Source organism: Microtus pennsylvanicus, chromosome 22 (assembly GCF_037038515.1).
Source record: "Microtus pennsylvanicus isolate mMicPen1 chromosome 22, mMicPen1.hap1, whole genome shotgun sequence".
In the NCBI taxonomy this organism is placed as follows: Eukaryota; Metazoa; Chordata; class Mammalia; order Rodentia; family Cricetidae; genus Microtus; species Microtus pennsylvanicus.
The window spans coordinates 2,671,342-2,692,061 of NC_134600.1; the positions used below are offsets into that span (position 1 = coordinate 2,671,342).

The 20,720-nt window shown below is 47.3% G+C and overlaps 1 protein-coding gene across 8 annotated transcripts in view; it reads left to right on the plus strand.

The window, feature by feature from the left end:
* Satb2 (SATB homeobox 2) overlaps positions 1 to 20,720 on the plus strand; it is a 176,212-nt gene that overhangs the window by 116,587 nt on the left and 38,905 nt on the right. For all 8 annotated transcript variants that reach the window (XR_012908804.1, XM_075955937.1, XM_075955934.1 and 5 more), the window contains 2 exons: positions 1,378 to 1,590; positions 6,203 to 6,358. Coding sequence is in view for 7 of the 8 variants with exons in the window: in XM_075955937.1 (XP_075812052.1) it covers positions 1,378 to 1,590; positions 6,203 to 6,358 (369 nt within the window). In the remaining variant the exon portion in view is untranslated. The remainder of the gene's footprint in view (positions 1 to 1,377; positions 1,591 to 6,202; positions 6,359 to 20,720) is intronic.

Below are 20,720 nucleotides of genomic sequence, written 5' to 3' on the forward strand. Positions count from 1 at the left end.
AGGTCATCAGGCATCTTGCCAGCCCTTATGTGCTATTTCGAATAATGATTGTGCTTCCTTGAAATGTTGGTAACCATGTGATGTGCCTTCCTATAAGTGACATTGGCCACACTACATTACAATACACAGGTTTATATGAAAATGCCCACTGTATCCTGCAGATTTCTGACCAGCCAGAGAATATTTCTTCCCCTCCCATCCACCGCTGTTTTGTATGTGAGCTGTGTCTCTCGCATCTCTATCGATTTCCCTCAGAGCAAACATCATTGGCACTTGCAGGGCTTTGCTGCAGTTCGTAGAAGTAACTCTTTGTGACTTGGGGTTGCCCCATCTGTTCAAAGCTACAGGCTTAGTGTCTTAGCTCTTCCCGGGGGGAGGGGGAAACAATCCTAAACTGTGGTCTCATAGTGCCTTGCAAAAGGATGTCAGCTGAGAATATGTAGTGATGTCTCTGTGAGTTCATCCACAAGTGTATGGGGTCATAATGGCCCTCCCTTGTCTCTCGCTGCCCTCTTAGGCCATGCTGTGTTATTAGAGTATCAGCAAAATCTTTGGCAATTGCGTCCACAGAAACACCGCACTTGGAGCTCCCCAATTTGGTTGAGTTGCACATTGAGAAAGTCCTGGAGCCTATCCACGCTGCAGTTAGAGCATGTTCAGGTCCCTAGCTAACATGACCACATTTCCATCACTTTAACTGTAAGATTAGAGCTTCCCCAAGAAGCTACCTCACAAAACTCTGGGGTGCCTCATGTTACCTGCACAAGCGTAACTACTGTGTGCAAAATTATCAGAGCTGACATATTACAGTCATTTGCTTTCTGTTTTTCTATTTTCCTTTTTCTGTTTTTTCCCCCTTGCCATAGGAAATCTCTATTGAAACCAGTGGCCAGTCATACATAAATTCAGCCAAACTTTTATTTTTTTTTTAAATCGATGTAAATCTCCCATGCTGTTTAAATGTCGGAACTAAATTTACCAAACTTGGCAGATTTGTAAAGCTAAGCAGGACTGCCAAGAGTTCCCAGTTTCAAGCAGAGAGAGTTCTTACAGCTCCTGAAATACTTGCAGGAACACCTGGCGCTAATTGCAGCCCCACATTTCCTCCGGAGCGCCTACCTTTGCTAGCTGGCGTTGCCTCGTTTGGGATTATCGTGGTGATGATGAGGTGGCAGAATAGAAGTCCTAAATAAGGCACAGCCCCGGAAGGGGAGCACATCCCCACAGATCCCTTGCGAGCCTGCAGGAATTAGGCATGTTCCCGGTATCCTCTCATGCTGGTTATAACAGATAGAGGGGCGGTAGGGCGGGAGACGGGAACCACACCCGTGAACCTGCAGACGTGACTTTGCCTGTTTCTCTCCTCTGCTCCACCAGGGATTACTGTCAGAGATTCTGCGTAAGGAGGAAGACCCCAGGACTGCCTCCCAGTCTCTGCTCGTAAACCTGAGGGCCATGCAGAACTTCCTCAACCTGCCTGAAGTGGAGCGTGATCGCATTTACCAAGATGAGAGGGAACGGAGCATGAACCCCAATGTGAGCATGGTCTCCTCCGCCTCTAGCAGCCCCAGCTCCTCCCGAACCCCACAGGTGAGCCGCCTGCTCCACGCGTCACTTACGAACCTCTTGTGCCATGGATTCTCTGTTTTCCCTTGAAAACCAAGAGACGTGACTCAGGGCTTCTTAATCCAAGGAACGGGTCAAAGGGTATGGCCTGTAGCTCTGTCATGTGGTAATCCCATACTGTGGAATGTTATTCCTTCCCCTTTGGGGATGTCCCATTCTTCCCATGAGCAGGCAAGAGTAGTGGGGTGATCTACTACCCACTGTGCAGTTTCAGAAGAAAGAGCCGAGGGGTGGGGTGGAAGCTGTGTTTGTATAGCAAGCCCCAGAGCCACAGAGAATCTCTGTCTCAAAAAACCAAAAACCAACAAAAAACTAAGCACTTTATTTTCCTTAAATTGCTTGGTTATTGCGACGGGGAGGAGAAAGTTGAGGGCAAGAAGCAGCAGTTCAAATGCTGCTGTAAGCAGTCCAGCAAGACAAAGCGGAGGGCCAGGAAGATGGGTCAGCAGTTAAGATCGATTATTACTTTTGTTTGCAACTCCACCTCTGGGCGAATCCAACACTTCTGGCCTCCTTGGTACCTACACTCCTGTGCACACATACCTCCCCCCAGTAAAAATAAAAGAAGAACTTTTTGGTTTTTCTAGACAGGCTTTCTGTGTGTCTGTGTGTAGCTTTGAGGCCTGTCCTGGCTCTTGATCTGTAGACCAGGTTGACCTCGAAGTCAAAGATCTGCCTGCCTCTGCTTCCTGAGTGCCAGGATTAAAGACATGCACCACCAACTGCCGCTCACCGCGCTCCCGTGTCTGCGCTCTGTGCTGGCACCCAGTTACCGAGCTTCGGACAAGGGGGCTGGAGGTTAAAATACGAAGACACACAGACAGAGAGACAGAGAGACAGCGACACGGGTCATCCTTGAATTCCCCAAGAATGCCCCCTTTATTGTGTTCAGGGGCAGATTATATAGAGATAGCCACGCCCCAGCCAAACCCACCAGAAACTACTCTCCTGCCATCCGGAACTCCTGAAGGTCTCGTGCTCAGAGCATCTGTAGGCACTCAGATCAGGGGATTACAAGAAATTCAGGATCTGGGGTCTCACTGCTCCCAACATCCAAGGCCTGGTGGAAATAAGAACTTTTTAGAGACACAGTGGAGAAGCCCTGTGTGTGGGGAATACGGTAGCTGGGTGTAGGGATGGGTCCTGGCGATAGGAGGCCTCGGTTTGCCCCTCTTAGCTGGATTTGGGAATGTCTGGCCTTCCTGTCTGCTCACTTCTAAAGTGTTGAGAACATGAGGTAGGCAGGGCACATTTCCAATTCAGATGTAAGCCACTCATTTCTCACTTACTTCCTGTTTCACCTCAACTTTCCCTACTTGTTGACTTACGATCAAACCATTCCATTCTCTGGGTTGCATAGATTCTGACGGTGCTCAAAGCCAGCAGTTAATTGGTAGATGAGTGAGCCCATCAAAATAGAAGGTGGCTCTGCTTAGATACTATAGTTTTGTTCTTACTTGTTGGTTTTCTGGTAAATTCCAAGAAGCTGCTGAAATACCGAACCAGAACTGTGTTCTGGTAGGAATGTTAAACCCTTCACAAGTTTCAGTATCCTCATTTTCCCCATCTACCTTGACGCTATTTTTGCATCCTGTGGTGGATTTGTAACTAAAGTCCTGTCCCCTCATGCCCTGCTGAATTGCATTACTGACACTTCAGGTTTTAATAAAACATGAGCCATACTTACTGTTAAAGTCTTGACCGCTTACTTTGGACATGTGCAACCAAGCCTTTTAATTTATTTTTCTTTCAATATCAGTGAATAAATAGTGAACAATTGTTAGGGCCTTGCTAGTTTGCACTAATATCGCCTGCCAGTAAAGTCAGTAGTATTTTTACCATGGTTAAAGGCTGTGCCGCCTTTGGGGAGTCCAGCCATACTTCCTACTCCACGTCCCTCCAGCCAGGTCATTCTCCTGGAACAAGGCCACCGGTACTTGTTGGAAAGCCACACAGGTCGGTAGGTTTTGCTGTCAGTGTCTTTGCAATATTTTTCTAACGAGATTGTATCTTCGGCAGTCTTCCAGAGACCTGATCACTTCCAGAGCCTGGTCAGCTTAATATGGCTTCACAATTCAGACAACATTTGCTTTGTTTGAATCAGGATCAGAACTTGAAAGTTCCTAGATAAAGGTTTCCTTAGGGATAAGTACAGGAAGTTGAGCATATAATTTTTACAGCTTTTTGGATTTCTGAAAGTACACATGAAATATACTTTTGAGGAGTATGATTCTAGGACCATGATTGTACCTTCATTGCCATTTATTCTATATTTGTGCCTGGAGATTGGGAAAGAGAAAGTTGTCTGAATCTTTCAAACATTTCCTGCACACCTGTGTCCCTATGTGTTTAAAATTCTCTCTGGCCTATCTCAGCAGTAAAGGTGTTTTGTACAAACAGTGACAACAGAAAGCCAAGCATGGCGATACCTGCCTGGAATCTCAGCGAGGTCGCCAGTGACATAACAAGTCCAAGGCTCTGTAGAGCGTTCGTTTGAGAATGGAAGAGAGTAGGGACCAGACAGCCCTTATTTGGAGCCAGCAGCTTCGTACACAAAGGCAACTTTACACAAATTATTTTCCAGACCCCTTCAACACTTTATAATCAGTTTCACAACACACCGGAGACATTTCAGATTTGAAATTAAACCTCCAGTATCTCCTCACACTTCCTCAGTGGCCAGCGTTATTCGGTGTCCTTGGTCACAAAGCGGCACAGGAAGAGAAGAGAATGGCCCTCATTCACATCCAGCTTTGGCACAGCAAGGGCTGTGGGCCCTCTGTACCCGCTCCACCATCACTGTTTTGCCGTGATGTTCTTATGTGACCAATGAGGAGGTGGGCTCAGATGGGCTAAGTGGCTGCTAGAACTGAGTTCCATGGCTGAGGGTAGAGTTAGCACTCGAACAGTATGTCCTTATGCTTATGCCGGACCCCAGACTCTGGCCACAGACTGCGGTCACCGCTCTGTCCTAGCCCTTAGTGTTCAAGAGAAGATATAAGCAGCCAGGTTAGCAGAGGCAGCAAAGGAAATGCAAACAGGTGATAAATGTAACACCCTCACCTAACGAGGCGAGCAAGGCCTGTCTGCTAGAGATTTTGCAAAAAAAGAAGGAACTTCTTGAAGAAACTCGAAGACTGAGTTGTTACGGGAAGCGGATACCTGCCCTGTGTGGAAATAGGGCAACAGAGGTGCACTAAGTCTCTGGCTCTGTGCTGCATGGACTCAGGGTGCCTTCCCTTACTGTTCCACGACTGTTAGACCAGGTTAAGACCTCTGCCCTTTCAGCTCTGATACCTCACTCACTGGATTTTTACAAGAGTTGTGTCCTAGAGGGCTTGGCTCACAGAAGCCCGGAAATTACACACTGTGACTTGGAAGTAACGAGCAGAGAAGATGGGGTGGGGAGGGAAGATGGAAGGAAGATGGAGGGAAGAAAGGAAGATGGAAAACGCCACTGTGCTGTCTCAGGGAGCCAAGCCTCTGTGGGAACTCAGCAGGAAGTCCAGGCCCAGGACAATCCTTGCACAGGACTCTGTATCCCGACTGCAGGCTGTCTTCCACCAGACCTGCATAGTGCCAGCTGGGGGGAGGGCAGCAGCAGAGGGAAAGATGTGATCATTCTTAAAGCACTGTAGGGTGGGCGAGGGCAAAGCAGAACCCGAACTTGGACCCATTTAGTCAGCAACGCCGTGCACACAAGGATGGGTTGCCAGCGTTAAGAAACCTGCTTGGGTCTTCCAGGTGGGGCAGCCTGAAGATCAGACTAAGCAAGCGATGCCTCCCTGGCAATCTTTCGGACCAAGTTGCCTGGGATGTTTTAGGGTATTCCTACCCCAGGAAGCCCAACGCCTTCCGCGTTGTCCTTCATTTGTCTCTGAAGCTAATGGGAAATCATTGGATTAAAACGAGCGTGGCAGAAGCGCACAGAACCACAATATGAGTTTAAGGGAAATGAGAACTGGGTACGGAAGGCACCCGAAGCCCGGTGTTATGAAATGAAATTCTGTTTCATTTCCAGTGATTTCCTAGGTGAAATTAGGTGACTGTCTGGGTAGCATAACGACGGTAATGAGGAGAACCGCACATGCTCAAATAACATACATGAAGCCTTAATAAAGAGCGAGAGGTACTCGCGGGAGCGCATTAAATCGAGTAATAATTTATTATTTAGAGACCTCTACCCATTTACTCTGTTGATTTTTTTTTTAAAGAGTTGATTCTTGCTGTAAGGTGTACCATTTTTTTTTTTTTACAAAGAAAAAGGTGGGCGCGTTCTGTGTGCCTGCTCGCAGCTCGGTGCCATGTTTGGGTGCCCAGGGCTGCCTCCCTACCTGCGAGGCTCCAGGATACCGTGAGGGGAGGCAGGCGCTGACAGGCCTCTGTCTGTCCTATAGGAATGCATTGCAATTATTTCCAATCACAATTAACCTGATTAGAATAATGGACAGGAAGTGTCCCTCTGTAGCTAATGTGGTTTGGCATCAGCTGACTGAAGCCCTCTGATAATTTCTGCACAGATGGTTGCTCTGAATGCGGCACTTTTTAAATTACTATTTGCACGGTCTCTTGGTAGGCCAAAACCTCGACACCGACAACAGACCTCCCTATTAAGGTGGACGGCGCCAGCGTCAACATCACAGCTGCTATTTATGATGAGATCCAACAGGAGATGAAAAGGGCCAAGGTGTCTCAAGCCCTGTTTGCCAAAGTGGCTGCGAACAAAAGTCAGGTGAGTGGTTTTCTTTTTCTAAAAAAGAGCAAAACAGAGGGCTGGGACTGCCCTCCTTCCCCTCCAATAAAAACACATCTGTTTTTATAATAATAATAACGGTAATAACCCCCGGGGATCCCATCATGTTCTGCCTTCTGCCCCATGGCTTTGCTGGAACTCCCCCCGGAGCTCGGAGCAGAGACAATGCCAGAACCTGGCTGCAGTCTCTGAAATAAATAACCATTTTATAATAAAAAATCAGGGTTGAAATAGTCCCCCCCTCATCCAAAGTCTGCTGCACTCATTGAAGAAAAAAAAATTGTTTGTTGGGAAGCAGTTTTTTTTTTTTTAATTTAAAGGCAATTTGGCCTGTGCGTAACACCCCCCCCCCCTTTTTGAGACCACATTTAACCAGGCCTAGTCAGTCACCTTCCTATTCCCACCAGGGCAAGGGCTGATTTTGCTCTAATCACTACTTTTGCTCAGCCCCAGAGACACCTGGCCATTGTCAGGTGTTTCGTTCACGTGTAGAATACAGTTGTTTTTCCAGGAGGAAACAGATGTGGGGCTTCCAGAATAAAGTGCTAAAATCTTTCAGCAGGAAAACATAGCTGCCTCCCCAGTGAAAGTGTTCAGCAACAGGATGGCGGGGAGCGCAGTGCTCAGGGGAACAGCACGCAGATGCTCGGCTCTGCCTCTGAGAGCAGCAACAGTTGACGCACCCACCCCGCTTTAGCTTGTTCAAGGGGGGGAGGTCCTGCTTGAGGGCCCCCTTCTCTAGCCAGAAGATAAATAGTTCGTGCAGGGTGCAGAAATGGAAGCTAGCTGCAGCGTAACTCTGAGAGCCCTTTGATTTTTTTTTGAACATGATTTCCACTGTGCTTTGCATAGCAGATGTTTTCTTTCCTACATATGCAAATGGTAAAATGGCCCTTACCCTCTCCCCAGCAGATCTGCTGGGTTCTGTAGCTACTACTGTGTGCTGTAGTACCGAGTTCCTACTGTGTGCTATAGTATAGAGCTCCTACTGTGTGCTATAGTATAGAGAGTTCCTACTGTTTGCTATAGTACCGAGTTCCTACTGTGTGCTATAGTACCGAGTTCCTACTGTTGCTATAGTACCGAGTTCCTACCGTGTGCTATAGTATAGACCTCCTACTGTGTGCTATAGTATAGAGAGTTCCTACTGTGTGCTATAGTACCAAGTTCCTACTGTGTGCTATAGTACCAAGTTCCTACTGTGTGCTATAGTACCGAGTTTCTACTGTGTGCTACAGTACTGTTACTGGCTGTCACATTCCTATTAAGCAAGGAAAAGTTCAATAAAAATTGTCCCTAAAATGATAAATGTTATATTTAGACTAATTGTTTGCAGGTTAACTTTTTTTTTTTGACCTACAGTTTTGCAGTAACTTTCTTTCAGTTTTTAATAAGTGAGAGAATCCCAAAGGAGTTTGAACAGGATTGAAATGTTCATTTCCCTTTTCGCTTTCCAAATGCCTCTGACTCCCTCCGTCAACCTAGTTTGGTTGACTAGTTTGTGAACCAACTTTGCTAAGATCCTGTCCAACCGTGGGATGAGCAGGCCCGGAAAAGAAAGCACGCTGGAGCCCCCTACACTGTTAAACGCATAAAACCCCCTGTACCACATGGCGAACTCTAATGAGAACCGGAGCTGCTTAAGAGCTGTTAAATGCTAACGCCACTTGGCAGAACTACTGTGCTTTTAATGGTTTTCCACTGGGTAATAAGGGACATATGCGCGAATGCGCAGTGGGTGTAAAAAGCTGCACAATTGATTCTGCAAACCCGACCCTCGCTTGCGTCCTGGATGCAAATCTCACGGTTTTACCTGGTCCTTCATTTGTAAACATCTTTCGAGATAAACCAAAGACCAGAGTCCGGGAGCTTGGTTGACGGGGTCCACGGGTTCCTGTTGACATAGGCCTCCATCAGCCTCCCCCAATTGTCAGGTGTCTGATTGAAGGCTGAGTTTGTCAGTTGGCAGTTAGCAGTTGTGAGGTCGCCCTGAGAATCCAGTAGTTCTGATTCTGTAAACTCTGGAAAAGCATTCCTGAGAATTATATTCCAAAGGATAAAACTGAGCTGAAGTAGGGATGGATGAGAGTCTTGGACATTCCTCCTTTCTCTTCAGAAGACCGGTCTCTTTCTGATTTTTGGACAGAGAACCCTACTGCAGATAGCTGACCAAAGAAGTATTTCAGGAATGATACTTCTAAAATAACGGCACTGCCAAACAAGATAGCTTCAAAGGCAGCTCAGCAAAAATAGATAATCTACTAAGAAACGCCGGTATCCCCCACAGCAGACCCGCTGATGGCGTGGTTCACCTATTTCATGTACGTTTACCGTGTGTATATGACGGTCAGCCAGACATCCCCTCCCCACGATGCATACATACCTCATTAGGCTGTGAAAAGATAGCAAACAATGCTTATCTCTTCTCCTCCATGACCTTCTTGATTTCTGGCATTTTTCTCTTTGAGGGCTTGTAAGTTCTCAGGGTAACTGAGGAGGTAAATGCCTCTCTGGGACTCTCCACTCATATAGAGTCAAAGGAGTGAAATCTTCAGTTAGGAACTCTTAAGAACCAGAGGGGCCTGGGAGCTCTGGGGTTTAGGGATGGGTGGCAGTCCTTGCCTTGATTAGAAATTAACTTTTAAATCGAACTGAATCATGTAGTAGATCTGTTCACTCCGTGGTGTCAATTGCTGAAATCAGTTATTAAGGATAATAGGGAACACGGCCCTTTATGTTGTGGAAGTAAAAGTTTGGGGGTGACTGGACAAGCTGCTCTTTGAAGGCTCAGGGGTGGGGGGCATTCAGGACAAAGTGGAAGGTTGACTGTGGAAGGTGGCTGTGGAAATCTAATCTTAAGTCTTTCATTTGGGGTGAGTTGCCTCGGGTTGCCAGGTGGAACCTCATCAGGTCTCCTAAGTGGCTTCCGTCTGACTCTCACCCCTTTCTTCCCGGGAGAAAAGTCAAAACACATAAAGGAAGACAGAAAGACTGACCTGTGCACACATACTTCGCCTGGTCCTCTTCACTTCCAGCCCCAGGTCAGTCTAGTTGCTAGGATACCACAATGGCCAGTGAAACACGGTGAAGGGGTCCTTAGCGGGAGTCAAATGGATGCAGGACATTTTCTGCGTCGCGTGTGTCCACAAGACCACAAGGCCGACGTGCAACAGGGGTACAAGTGGACCCAGAAAATCCCCTCCCTCCTCAGCGGCCTCCATCCCTCTCCATCCACCTCATCCTTGGGTTTGTGGAACTCTGACATCCACTTCTTTCCAGGAGCTTCTTATTAGCTGTCATCTTGGAAGTGAGATTCAGAGGAGAGAAATGAGCAGGCTGTCTCCTCCTGTGGTCCTCCAGGGAGGCCAGGTGCCATGGCAGCTTCTTCAGCCACCTTCGAACAGGATCAGTCATCTGCTTAGCAGACTCTTGACTGTCGTTGACCCCAACCCTGCTCTTTGCCGTCTTAGCATGCTAGCTGGTAGAGGGCTGAGAATCATTTGAGGTTGCTGTCTTTTTGAGAAAAGTGTGGATCTCCATTTGTACAACCCAAACCTAAGTTTCCTAGTAGGCTTGGGCGAGGAGAAGGATGGACGGGTCTTATTTTAATTCCCGTTTCTCCTTTCCTCAATTAAACAAATTGATGAACAAAGACGCTGGAGGGATGCCCTTGCTTTCTGTATCAGAGAAGCTGAGCTACAGTGTCCAGATGATGATGGTCATGGAAAGGCCAGGCCCAGGGGCTGCTAGCATAGAGCAAAGAGGTGACTGGAAACACACAGGGTCCCAGAGGATGTCACTGGGAGGATGTCCTGTCCACCCAGGTTTGCAGATGCCTAGGGATCCTGGAACGCTTTCCTGGACACCCTAGGCCTGGGAGTTTCTGCAACTATAACCAGAGGGAGGGTGGGAAGGTCTTCTCCCTGGTGCAAGAGCAGAGGAGCAGGCAGAATGGCGAGTCCTCCGCAGTCAGAGAGAGGAGAGGAGTTTCTGGGATCAGTAAAAAGCTCTATTGTGTATTCCCACAAAACCTGTGTTCTGCATGTGAGCGGGCTGCAGTGTGTTCGTGCTGCATGTGAGAGGGTTATAGTGTGTTCATGCTGCATGTGAGCGGGTTCTCGTGTGTTCATGCTGCATGTGAGCGGGTTCTCGTGTGTTCATGCTGCATGTGAGCGGGTTCTCGTGTGTTCATGCTGCATGTGAGCGGGTTCTCGTGTGTTCGTGCTGCATGTGAGCAGGTTCCCGTGTGTTCGTGCTGCATGTGAGCAGGTTATAGTGTGTTCGTGTTGCATGTGAGCGGGTTGCAGCGTGTTCGTGCTGCATGTGAGCAGGTTATGGTGTGTTCATGCTGCATGTGAGCGGGTTGCAGTGTGTTCATGCTGCATGCGAGTGGGTTGCAGCGTGTTCGTGCTGCATGTGAGCGGGTTGCAGTGTGTTCGTGCTGCATGTGAGTGGGTTGCAGTGTGTTCATGCTGCATGTGAGCAGGTTGCAGTGTGTTCATGCTGCATGTGAGCAGGTTGCAGCGTGTTCGTGCTGCATGTGAGTGGGTTGCAGTGTGTTCATGCTGCATATGAGCGGGTTGCAGCATGTTCATGCTGCATGTGAGCAGGTTCCCGTGTGTTCGTGCTGCATGTGAGCAGGTTATAATGTGTTCGTGCTGCATGTGAGCAGGTTGCAGCGTGTTCGTGCTGCATGTGAGCTGGTTGCAGCGTGTTCGTGCTGCATGTGAGCAGGTTGCAGTGTGTTCATGCTGCATGTGAGCAGGTTGCAGCGTGTTCGTGCTGTATGTGAGCAGGTTGCAGTGTGTTCATGCTGCATATGAGCGGGTTGCAGCATGTTCATGCTGCATGTGAGCAGGTTCCCGTGTGTTCGTGCTGCATGTGAGCAGGTTCCTGTATGTTCGTGCTGCATGTGAGCAGGTTATAGTGTGTTTGTGTTGCATGTGAGCGGGTTGCAGTGTGTTCGTGCTGCATGTGAGCTGGTTGCAGCGTGTTCGTGCTGCATGTGAGCTGGTTGCAGCGTGTTCGTGCTGCATGTGAGCAGGTTATGGTGTGTTCATGATGCATATGAGCAGGTTGCAGCGTGTTCGTGCTGCATGTGAGCAGGTTGCAGTGTGTTCATGCTGCATGTGAGCAGGTTATAGTGTGTTCATGCTTCATATGCACTAGAATCAAATAGATTCTCTATATAGACCTCTATGCCTTATTACTACATTTCCATTAGCAATGCATGTTCTGAGTTTTCAACTAACAACTCAACAAACTGTAGTTTGGTTTTCCCATTTCTTGTTCCCACACCACCACCAATGTGAGCTTATTTTTCCATATGGCGTGATAGTCCAATTTCTTTCTTTTAGATATGGAAATCTAGTTTTCTCAGACTGTTTTCTAATGGTTGATGGGTTGGTTGATTAAGAGGGTCTCAGAACAGACCTGGTCTTGAACTCTCGGTCCTCCTCGCACTAAGCTCCCAGCAGGCATAGCCTCATTTGTGTCTTTCGCTCTCCTAGTTAAAGATCAGTTGTGTATGTTTGGATCATTTCCCAGCCCTCTATTCTGTTCCCCCGCCCGTGTGTTTGTGTGCACACCAACACTCTGCAGCTTTGACGACTATGGTCTGTAACAAGGGTTTATTCACTGATTGGAGGTGCTGGAGGTCAACCCCAGGACCCTGTGTGTGACAGGCAAACCCTTCATCACCGAGATATAGCTTAGCTTAATTCAGAAAGTATGATGCCTCTGACCCTTGGCTCTTTGGGGACTTTTGTAGTTCCTTATGAATTTTAGAACCCGTTTCTCTATTTCTGTAAAGGATGTAATTGATGTTTGTTTGTTTGTTTGTTTGTTTCCTGGTGCCAGAGACTGTATCGGGTTCTCATGCATGCCAAAAGGGTGCTCTGCCACTGAGCCACATAGCATCAGCCACTGGTTTTTGATAGGGATCGTATTTATTGATGGAATTTATCTGATGGGATGTATTCATTGCTTTGAGTAGTGCAGACATTTAGAAACTATGTTATAATTCATCTAACAAAGGGAACACTTTCAGGTGAGAAAGTAAATTTATAAAATATAAGATGTTTCCTTTTGTTTCATTGGTGTAGTTTCTTAGCCTTTATTGCTTATGTTGCATGTGATCAAACTGTTGCCATCTTGTATCCAGTCACAAGCAATGATTTGATATTATTTTATGGTACCTTTATGGGGATAGCCAGGAAACACAGGCCAGAAGGTGCTACACCTGTGATAAGTTGGCTCATCTGTCTCGGGGCTCCTGGTTCTGTCTGTCTGCTTACACTCAGCAGGGGCAGGTTAAAATGGTGAGGGTAAATTTGCCAGTATCCTAGGGCCTTTGAGACGGCCCATCCCAGAGCGGCTCCACACCACTTAGGTGCTCAAGTCAGCATTGAAGACTGCAGGGGTGATGTGTGTGAAATCCCCGCTCACCGTTATGCCTGTGGTATACCATGGTCCCTGGAGAAGCCCCAGTCGATGAGAAGTGAGCGCTCAATGGCTTGCTCATCAAGGTGGCCCTCCAGTTGCCGCTCTCCCTTCTCTTGGCATAACCTGGAGGATTATGAACCTGTTTGGGAGTAACCTTCCCAGAGGGTTTGTTTTGATAGCAGCCTCATGATGAAGAATTGTCTTCTTCTTTTCTCTCTGTTTTATGGCATAAAACTGATCCTTTTTTTTTTTTAATTTGTTGTCATTGTTTACTGGAGTTGTTAACTAAAGGCTGATGAAAATCGATCACGGTACTCATACATTTCCTAAAATCGGAGCATCTTTAAAGTCCGTGCTGGCATTGAGCCCCCTCTTTTCTGTACTGTGAGCCGCCATGTCTTGCCTGTTGATGGCATGGCTCTTTAGGAGACTTGGGTGACTGAAGCAAACTCGGCTTCCTGTTTACAGGCCCTTCTCTGAAACCTCACCGGCCCAGTGGGGAAAGACATGAGATATGCCAGGATTCTTCCAGAGAAGAACGTGGGTGCCTAGGAGTGTTTCCAGCCGTGTTGCTGTGGGAACTGTTTTGTTGTGTTGTTCTCATAGGGTCAGGGCAAAGGAGGAAGCAAGCTAAGGACCTATGATGCACCCTGTGAGATAGTATCCCCTGGCGGTCATGTACTCCATCCAAACCGTGCACCTTTTGTTAGTAAGGGACCGGAAGTCTCATGGCTGTTTTCTGTTTGATATTGTAGTATGCATACTTTGCTGTTAATAGATTTCTAGTACGAATGGGGACTACAAGATTTCACATTTATTCTTCTGCACATATATGAATGAATGACCTTTTCAGCTGTGTGTATCCATATATGCGTGTGTGTGTGTGTGCACATTTACACAAACCAGCAAAGTGACTCTCCACAGACTTGTGTAATTGAGCATATTCCCGCATATTTGTGGCAATAAAGGCAACACATTCTTATGTAATCCCCTCTTGATTTGAGCCCTGCACAGCGGAGGTGAAAGAATTGTTCTGAAACAAAATTTTCATTACTCTCAATTACAGACTCAATCTTTGTAAACACATCCGCAGCAAGGCGAGAGAGCTGCTTTAGGCAGCCCAGAGAAAGCTGAAAATTGGTCCCCGGGAAAATTCAGGATAGGACTTAGTATACAATTTTGGAAACCAGGAAAAGCAGCGGATAGATCGCTTGCACTTACCTGACCGAAGGTAAAACACAATTAACCTTGAACTGTAACGAAATGCTCAGTACATTTCTTGTTTTCGGGTTCAGATGACTTCCTCATCAGAGATTCACTGAGGCCCTTGACAGGTCTTCCCCCCCCCCCCCGCCCGTTATCTAGCCCCTTATCTATTTCGGCTTTCCTGATTAGGTTATCTTGAATCATTAGGGGGGTTATTTGTTTTAATCGACACTTATTGGATTCATGAAAAGAGAATTCAGCGATGAGGAAACAAGAGCAGAATATTGCCTGGCTCATTTCACACTTCAGAAGAGTCTCACCCAGCTGAAGAGAAACCCTCTCCCAGTGACAAAAGTTTGTTTGGGGACTGTCTGTGCTTCCCTTAGAAAGCGAACTGTCTGTGGTTAATAATATGAATCTCCTCCGAAGACACTCAGAAAACATTTCCTCTCGGTTACATATGCTGACATTTTCTGTATTGGAGATGTGGGTGAGGGAATGGCCTGTTGCGTTCCTGCAGCAAGAAGCTTGAGTCATTCCCAGGAACTGTTCATTTGCTCATTCTCCCATTCATTAGAGTTCCTAGAGGGGCGGAAGGGTGGGACTTCCTGTATAGAGGCTGGGGTTCGCTTGCCAGTCCCCTGCAGACACATTGGAAAGAAAGGTAGTCACCAGGATGAGGCCCTGCCTTCTGGGATCACCCAGCCTCCCTCACTGGGGGCAGCATTGGTTTTGTGGGAGACCAGAGCAAGCCAGAAGCTTGTGTTTAGTACCAGTTTGTATTTATTCGGAGATAATGTAGAAACAGAAAAGTTGGAGCTGTTGATGTGGCTCAGGGGGTAGGGGCACCGAGAACCCCAGGACCCACATAGTAGAGGGAGAAAATCAAGTCCCGTGATTTACCAATCTCTGACCTTCACACACACACACACACACACCTCACACACACACACCTCACACACACACACCTCACACACACACACACACCCCTCACACACCTCACACACACACACACCTCACACACACACACACACTCACACACACACATACCTCACACACACACCTCACACACACACACCTCACACACACACCTCACACACTCACACACACACCTCACACACACACTCACACACACACACACCTCACACACACACACACACACCTCACACACACCTCACACACACACACACACACCTCACACACACACACACCTCACACACACACACACCCCTCACACACACACACTCACACACACACACTCACACACACACACACCTCACACACACACACTCACACACACACTAAAAAGTAATTAATAAAAAAATACCTGGGAAATCTGTCATAAGACCAGAATATATAGACACACACGTGTTTATATATATTGAAGCAAAATTCCAGGCCGGCCTAAGCCTTCTATGCATCTCCCTCTGCATCCCCAGTGCTGGGGTACTGTTGCTACTGTTGCAAAGAAGATGTAAGGAATGGTAGACGTGGGAGTCCTGACCTGGTATCTTGTAGGGAAACTTTGCTGCTTCCTGCAGGACACAGGCATTTCAGGACCATGGACAGGACACACGGCTTCTAATCCGCTGGGTTCCCCGCCATTTCCCATATCCCTTCGACCCAAGGTTTAGAGATTCCATTTCAATTCTTGTCTGATGAGCCACAACTCAAGCTAGGCCTTATTAATGTTCTATGAGTGACCTCTGTGGTCCCTAAAGAATTCTCAGCTTGTGGTGACTAAAAACAGGAATAGGCGTTGCCATTTTTCACATGGGCATTAATAGCAAGTCCGTACAGGTGCCCACATACCGAGAAAGCACTCAGAATTATGAGAGCAGCTGGTTAAATGGTTGGTTTGGTGTTCGTGCCGGGTGCTGTCCTTTTCAGAGTGAGAACTCCCCAGTGCTGCAGGCTGGGCTTCACTGCCAGGCCATGTGTGTTCGGTTTAGGACCCACCAACATGGTCCCAATGTCAATAAATATGGTGTCTAGGCTAAGTGGTGTTCTTGCCTTTGTCATGCCCCCAAAGGACCCTTTGCTAAATAGAAAGAAAAAAAAGTGACAGGAAAACAAAGAAGAGAGGATTTCCTGACTTATCCATTAAAATGCCTTCAGTAGCTCCCAGAGCCTATGGAATCCAGATGGGATGTTTTCATATAGAGTTCTGCAAACTGCCCTTGTCAGGGTCAGTGTTTGAAACTGGTACCCTTCAACGAGAACGGACTTTGAGGTGGTGAAATAGTCCCCGTGTGCTAATTTCTGTATAGCCCAGTAGTGCCATTTCATCTAGTTAGTACCTGCGCAACATTTACCATGTGCAAGGAAGAGTATTCTGCTCCGAAGAGACGAGATCAAGATGGCTGGCCTTGTTCTTTGTCAGGAAGGGGTCAACCATTCCGATGAAGGTACCCCAGACACGCCCACCCTTAATCACATAGTGAATGAGTCTGCAGAGCACTTGGGGCTTGGGTAGGAGTGAACAAAATGTCCTCACAGGAGATTAGGTGAAGCCTTGTCTTGAGTGCCTTGAAGAACAGTTTCTCCAGGGATCAGAGATCTGGACGGGAGGCCTTACAGCAAAGAGGGAGCATGGCAAAGCACGGAGGTGGGAATTCGAATATAACACATGTCTCGGGGGACTGAACAATTCATTGTGCCCAGAGAGTTAGGTCACCAGGAGACCTGTTGAGAGACTGAGCAAACAGGAGCCATTCTGGGTTCTTATCATCTCGAACTGTGAGCCGCTGGCCGTTTCCTTCATGCACCTCATCAATACAACTCTGTTTTCCAAATTCCATCTTCCAAAAGTACCCTGAGGGCCATCTCTTCAAGTAGGACAGAATCCTACCATATCATTTACAGTGCGGTCGGGATTGGCGTTGCGAATTTAGATGGGCAGGCAGCTCTCAGGGACCCGTGGATTGTAAGCAGATGATACTTTGATGGGTGCGAGCTTCGCCTCACCTGTGGAGTTAGGGAAGGTGGTCAAGCTTGGTTTCTCTACAGAGGAAACCTGAAGAGATGGCAGGGACATAATGTTAATAAGTACTATTTGCTTAGGCTCTGAGAGTTCCAGAACTTTCAGCCAGTGGCTGAAAGGAAGCAGTCTTTGATTGGACGCCCCTTCGCTGGGTTCCAACTGTAATGGATTCTCTGGAGTCACATACATAGACTCCATGTATAGTTTCACTGTAAGTTCTAATGGTCTCTCCAATTTTTAAACTTCTCCTTTTGAACTCATTTTAGATATAGCAAATTTTTTTTTCTAAAAAAGCATAGAACTAACCATATTGTGTTGCATATCACCCCTGTCCCAATTTGTCTCCCTCAATGTTGACACTGTACATCACTGCAGGGAAATTGTTGAAAATAGTGCAGCTGGCAAAGCCAGGAAATCCACCATTTCTGTATCAAAAACGTGCTTCTGTGGCCTTAGTTCTTCTGCCAGTGCCTTCCTCTTGAATGCCCAGAGCTAATAGATGGTGTTGATTAGCCTCGACTCCTCCTAGCTCCTTCCTCTGCCATCTCCGAAGGCTGCCGATGGGTCATTGCCTCAAGCTTCTCTGGGTCTGGATTTGTGGCTGCTTTTTCCTGATTGAGCTGAGATTATGACGTTGGGGGCAAGACAGTCTTCCCTTTGTGGTACAGCATAAAACAGTGTTTGTGGTGTCAGCACGCTTCACTAGTAAAGCTGACCCTGACCTCCCACAATGATTAGTCAATTGGCCAAGGTCATTTCTCCCTTGTATTTCAAAACACCAACAACGAATTACTTTCCACTCATGACAGGATCAGGTAACAGATCATGGAGAGCAGAACCAGGGGACCCCATCATTTTTGTAAGGTTCCCCTTGAATACCCAGAAGCTCCGACAGAGCAGCTGCGTCCTCAGAGGTCACTTCATGACAGTTACTTCATGACAGGGCAAGGACCTAGTCCTCAGGTCTTGGGGCTATAAATGTGGATGCTGTTGGCCATTCTGAGCTGTGCCCAGACCCTGAAGCCCACAGAATCCCTGCTTATTCGACTCGGAAAGCTAACCGGACTGCATGGCCAGTCAGCCCATCCCCAGTCAGAACTTCCCATCAGACCAAGTGGGAAGCCACGGAGAGGGACCTAGGCAGGAGCCGCTGGGGCTGGAGATCACATGGCTCACAGTTAGTGCTTCCAAAATGAAACTACTTCAGGAATGCTCCCCTGAACAGATAGCGAGCAACACAAAAAACCTACTTGAGATTTTTAACAGAAAAAGGAGATTTGTTTATTAATAATTCATGAGTTCCCATTGAACATGCACGGCAGAAACAGTGCTATTCAATAGAGAATACAGTCATCTGTCACTGTTTTATTTGACATTTACACTTTTTTTTTTGCCCGATACTGCAAAACTTTCTTGGATGGTATGCAAAAATTATATAAATGAAAAAAAAAATCCTTACATAGGGACCATTTATTTCTCCTGGGATGGGTCCACTCACAGTCACACAGGTATGTGTTCCTGCACTGGCCAGACACTTCTGTGTGCAATCATTAGCCACCAGGCAAGCAACTCTGAGGCCCTACTGAGAAGACAGAGATCCGTGTCCAAATGGCCTGGTGGAGGGATGGCATGGCCATGGCCATGATGAGCGGGGTGGCCGTGAGGAGGGGGGCATGCAGAGGGCCAGCCAACCAGTGAGCCAAAGGGACGAGCTTGCAAATCACGGCCCACGAGAAGAGAACTGGCCCCCCCAAACGCATTGCTGTTTCAGATAAGAAATAAATATTTATAAATGGCGTCACAGGAGTCCTGCTAGTGGGAATACCATCGTTTTGTAAGAGCAGATCTGAGCTAGGAAGCACCTCACCACCTTGGGCTGGTAGGAGGCTCTCCACAAGCTTTTTGCTCCATGGGTTAGTTATTATTTATAAAAATCACAGAACCAGCTGATACATTCATAAGCTAATTATTGAAGCAGCTGGGCACACACGGTGCAATATGGCCAAGGCTGTGAAGTATCACAGATTTCTTGGGGCCTGCTGCGGTGGGGGGTGTGCCGTTGAAGGCTCCATCCCTTAATCCGATCAGCCAAGCAAACACGTTGTGGGGAAACCAGATTAATAACCCTCTAAACACCACGAGTGTGCCTTCATCTTCAAAACCAGGTTCCCTTCAACATTCCACCCGCTCAGCCCATCCGGGGTCTGGGGACGTTCTCTGCCGTGCTGAGAACAGGGCCTTGTTGGCTTCTTCCGGGTGCCAGGAATTAATTTGGTTTGCTTCTGTCTGCCCACGTGGTCACATTTGTCTCTAATCCACTCCCTAATAGCTTCAAGGTCAAGACCTTGCGTGTCAGTGGGCAAATTGAGCACCGCACTCCCGAAAGACCGATGGCAGGCCGCACGCGGGCCGTAACGAGCCTACAGTGTGGTTCTAAGTGATCATAATGAGGGCTGATGATCACAGCGCCTATAAATCAAACGCGGCCCTGGATGTCGGGCGGGACACTCCAAGTGTCATACGTGGGGATGCCACTCAGATGTCACCTGTCCCCCTCCACGCTGCGGCTTCCCACAATGCAGCTCACCCCCCACGCAGAGCGGCAGGTGCTGTCCTCCTTAAGGCCCGGCTAGCTCAGAACTTCATCTTTGAACAGATGTAGGTTTTTGTTTTGATTTTCCATTCAGTGGCTGGTCTCCATGCGATCGCCTCCCCTGGGAGATGTTAAACATACCTGTTTGAGGCATTTGAAAGAGTTCACCAGGTACTTATTCAGATCTGTGAAAAGACACAGAAATGGGACCTTAATTTTTGCCACAGATGGTTTATTTTCCATCTCAAGGATTCTTTCCTTTGTATAGAGAAACCCCTGAGAAAACACTTTGGGACTGGGAGATTTTTATTAAAATATAATTTATTTCCTAGTAGCGATAAAAATTTATCTTCATTTTTCGTGGGCATGGCACCTGAAAATTAACCATTACCTGTCTCTTGAGTCACGGGGAGGGACCATAAAATCGCTTGGGAAAACATTTCCAGGTGAAGGATAAGATGCGTGGTTTTTCATTCTTCCTAACCCTCTAACTCTCCCCAGCTCCCAGTTCATCACAAGCAAAGGATCGGGTCTGTGCAAATGTGGCCTCTCACTTGTAAAAACAAGGCAGTGTTGTGTTACAGATTAGTTTATAAATCCCTGGTGGCTTCACAGTTCAGCGCCTACAGCTGCTGCACGCGGGCCGGGTTTTTGTCTCTCCTCGGTGCTGCAGCCGGGAGTTGAAGGGGAAAATGGAACGATCAGGTTATTAACATGGAGGCCGCGAGGAGGAGGCTGCACAAAGAGAACAGCTGGTGTTGCTGTCTTGGCCGATGCAGCGGAGATAATCAAATCTCGCCTCTTTTCGGGGAAAGGCAGAAGACACAGCGGAGAGTTAGACAAACAACAGCTTATGATATTATATGGGCTTTTTAGGATGCGTGTCAGGAGCTCACGCTGGCTTGCAAGTGATGCCGGAGAATATGGTGAGGGTTTGGGGTTTGTTTCTCACAAAGTCAGTTCTGTTTATGCACCTTTTAAGGAAAGAAAAAAAAAAACAAATCCAAAATTCCTACCCTTTCACGAGAGAAGTAATGCGGGACAGTTCTTGTTTTTTTTTTTTTTTTAAATTAGCGATGTAGCTTGGAGATGATGGGTTAGAAAGCTACCGGGTA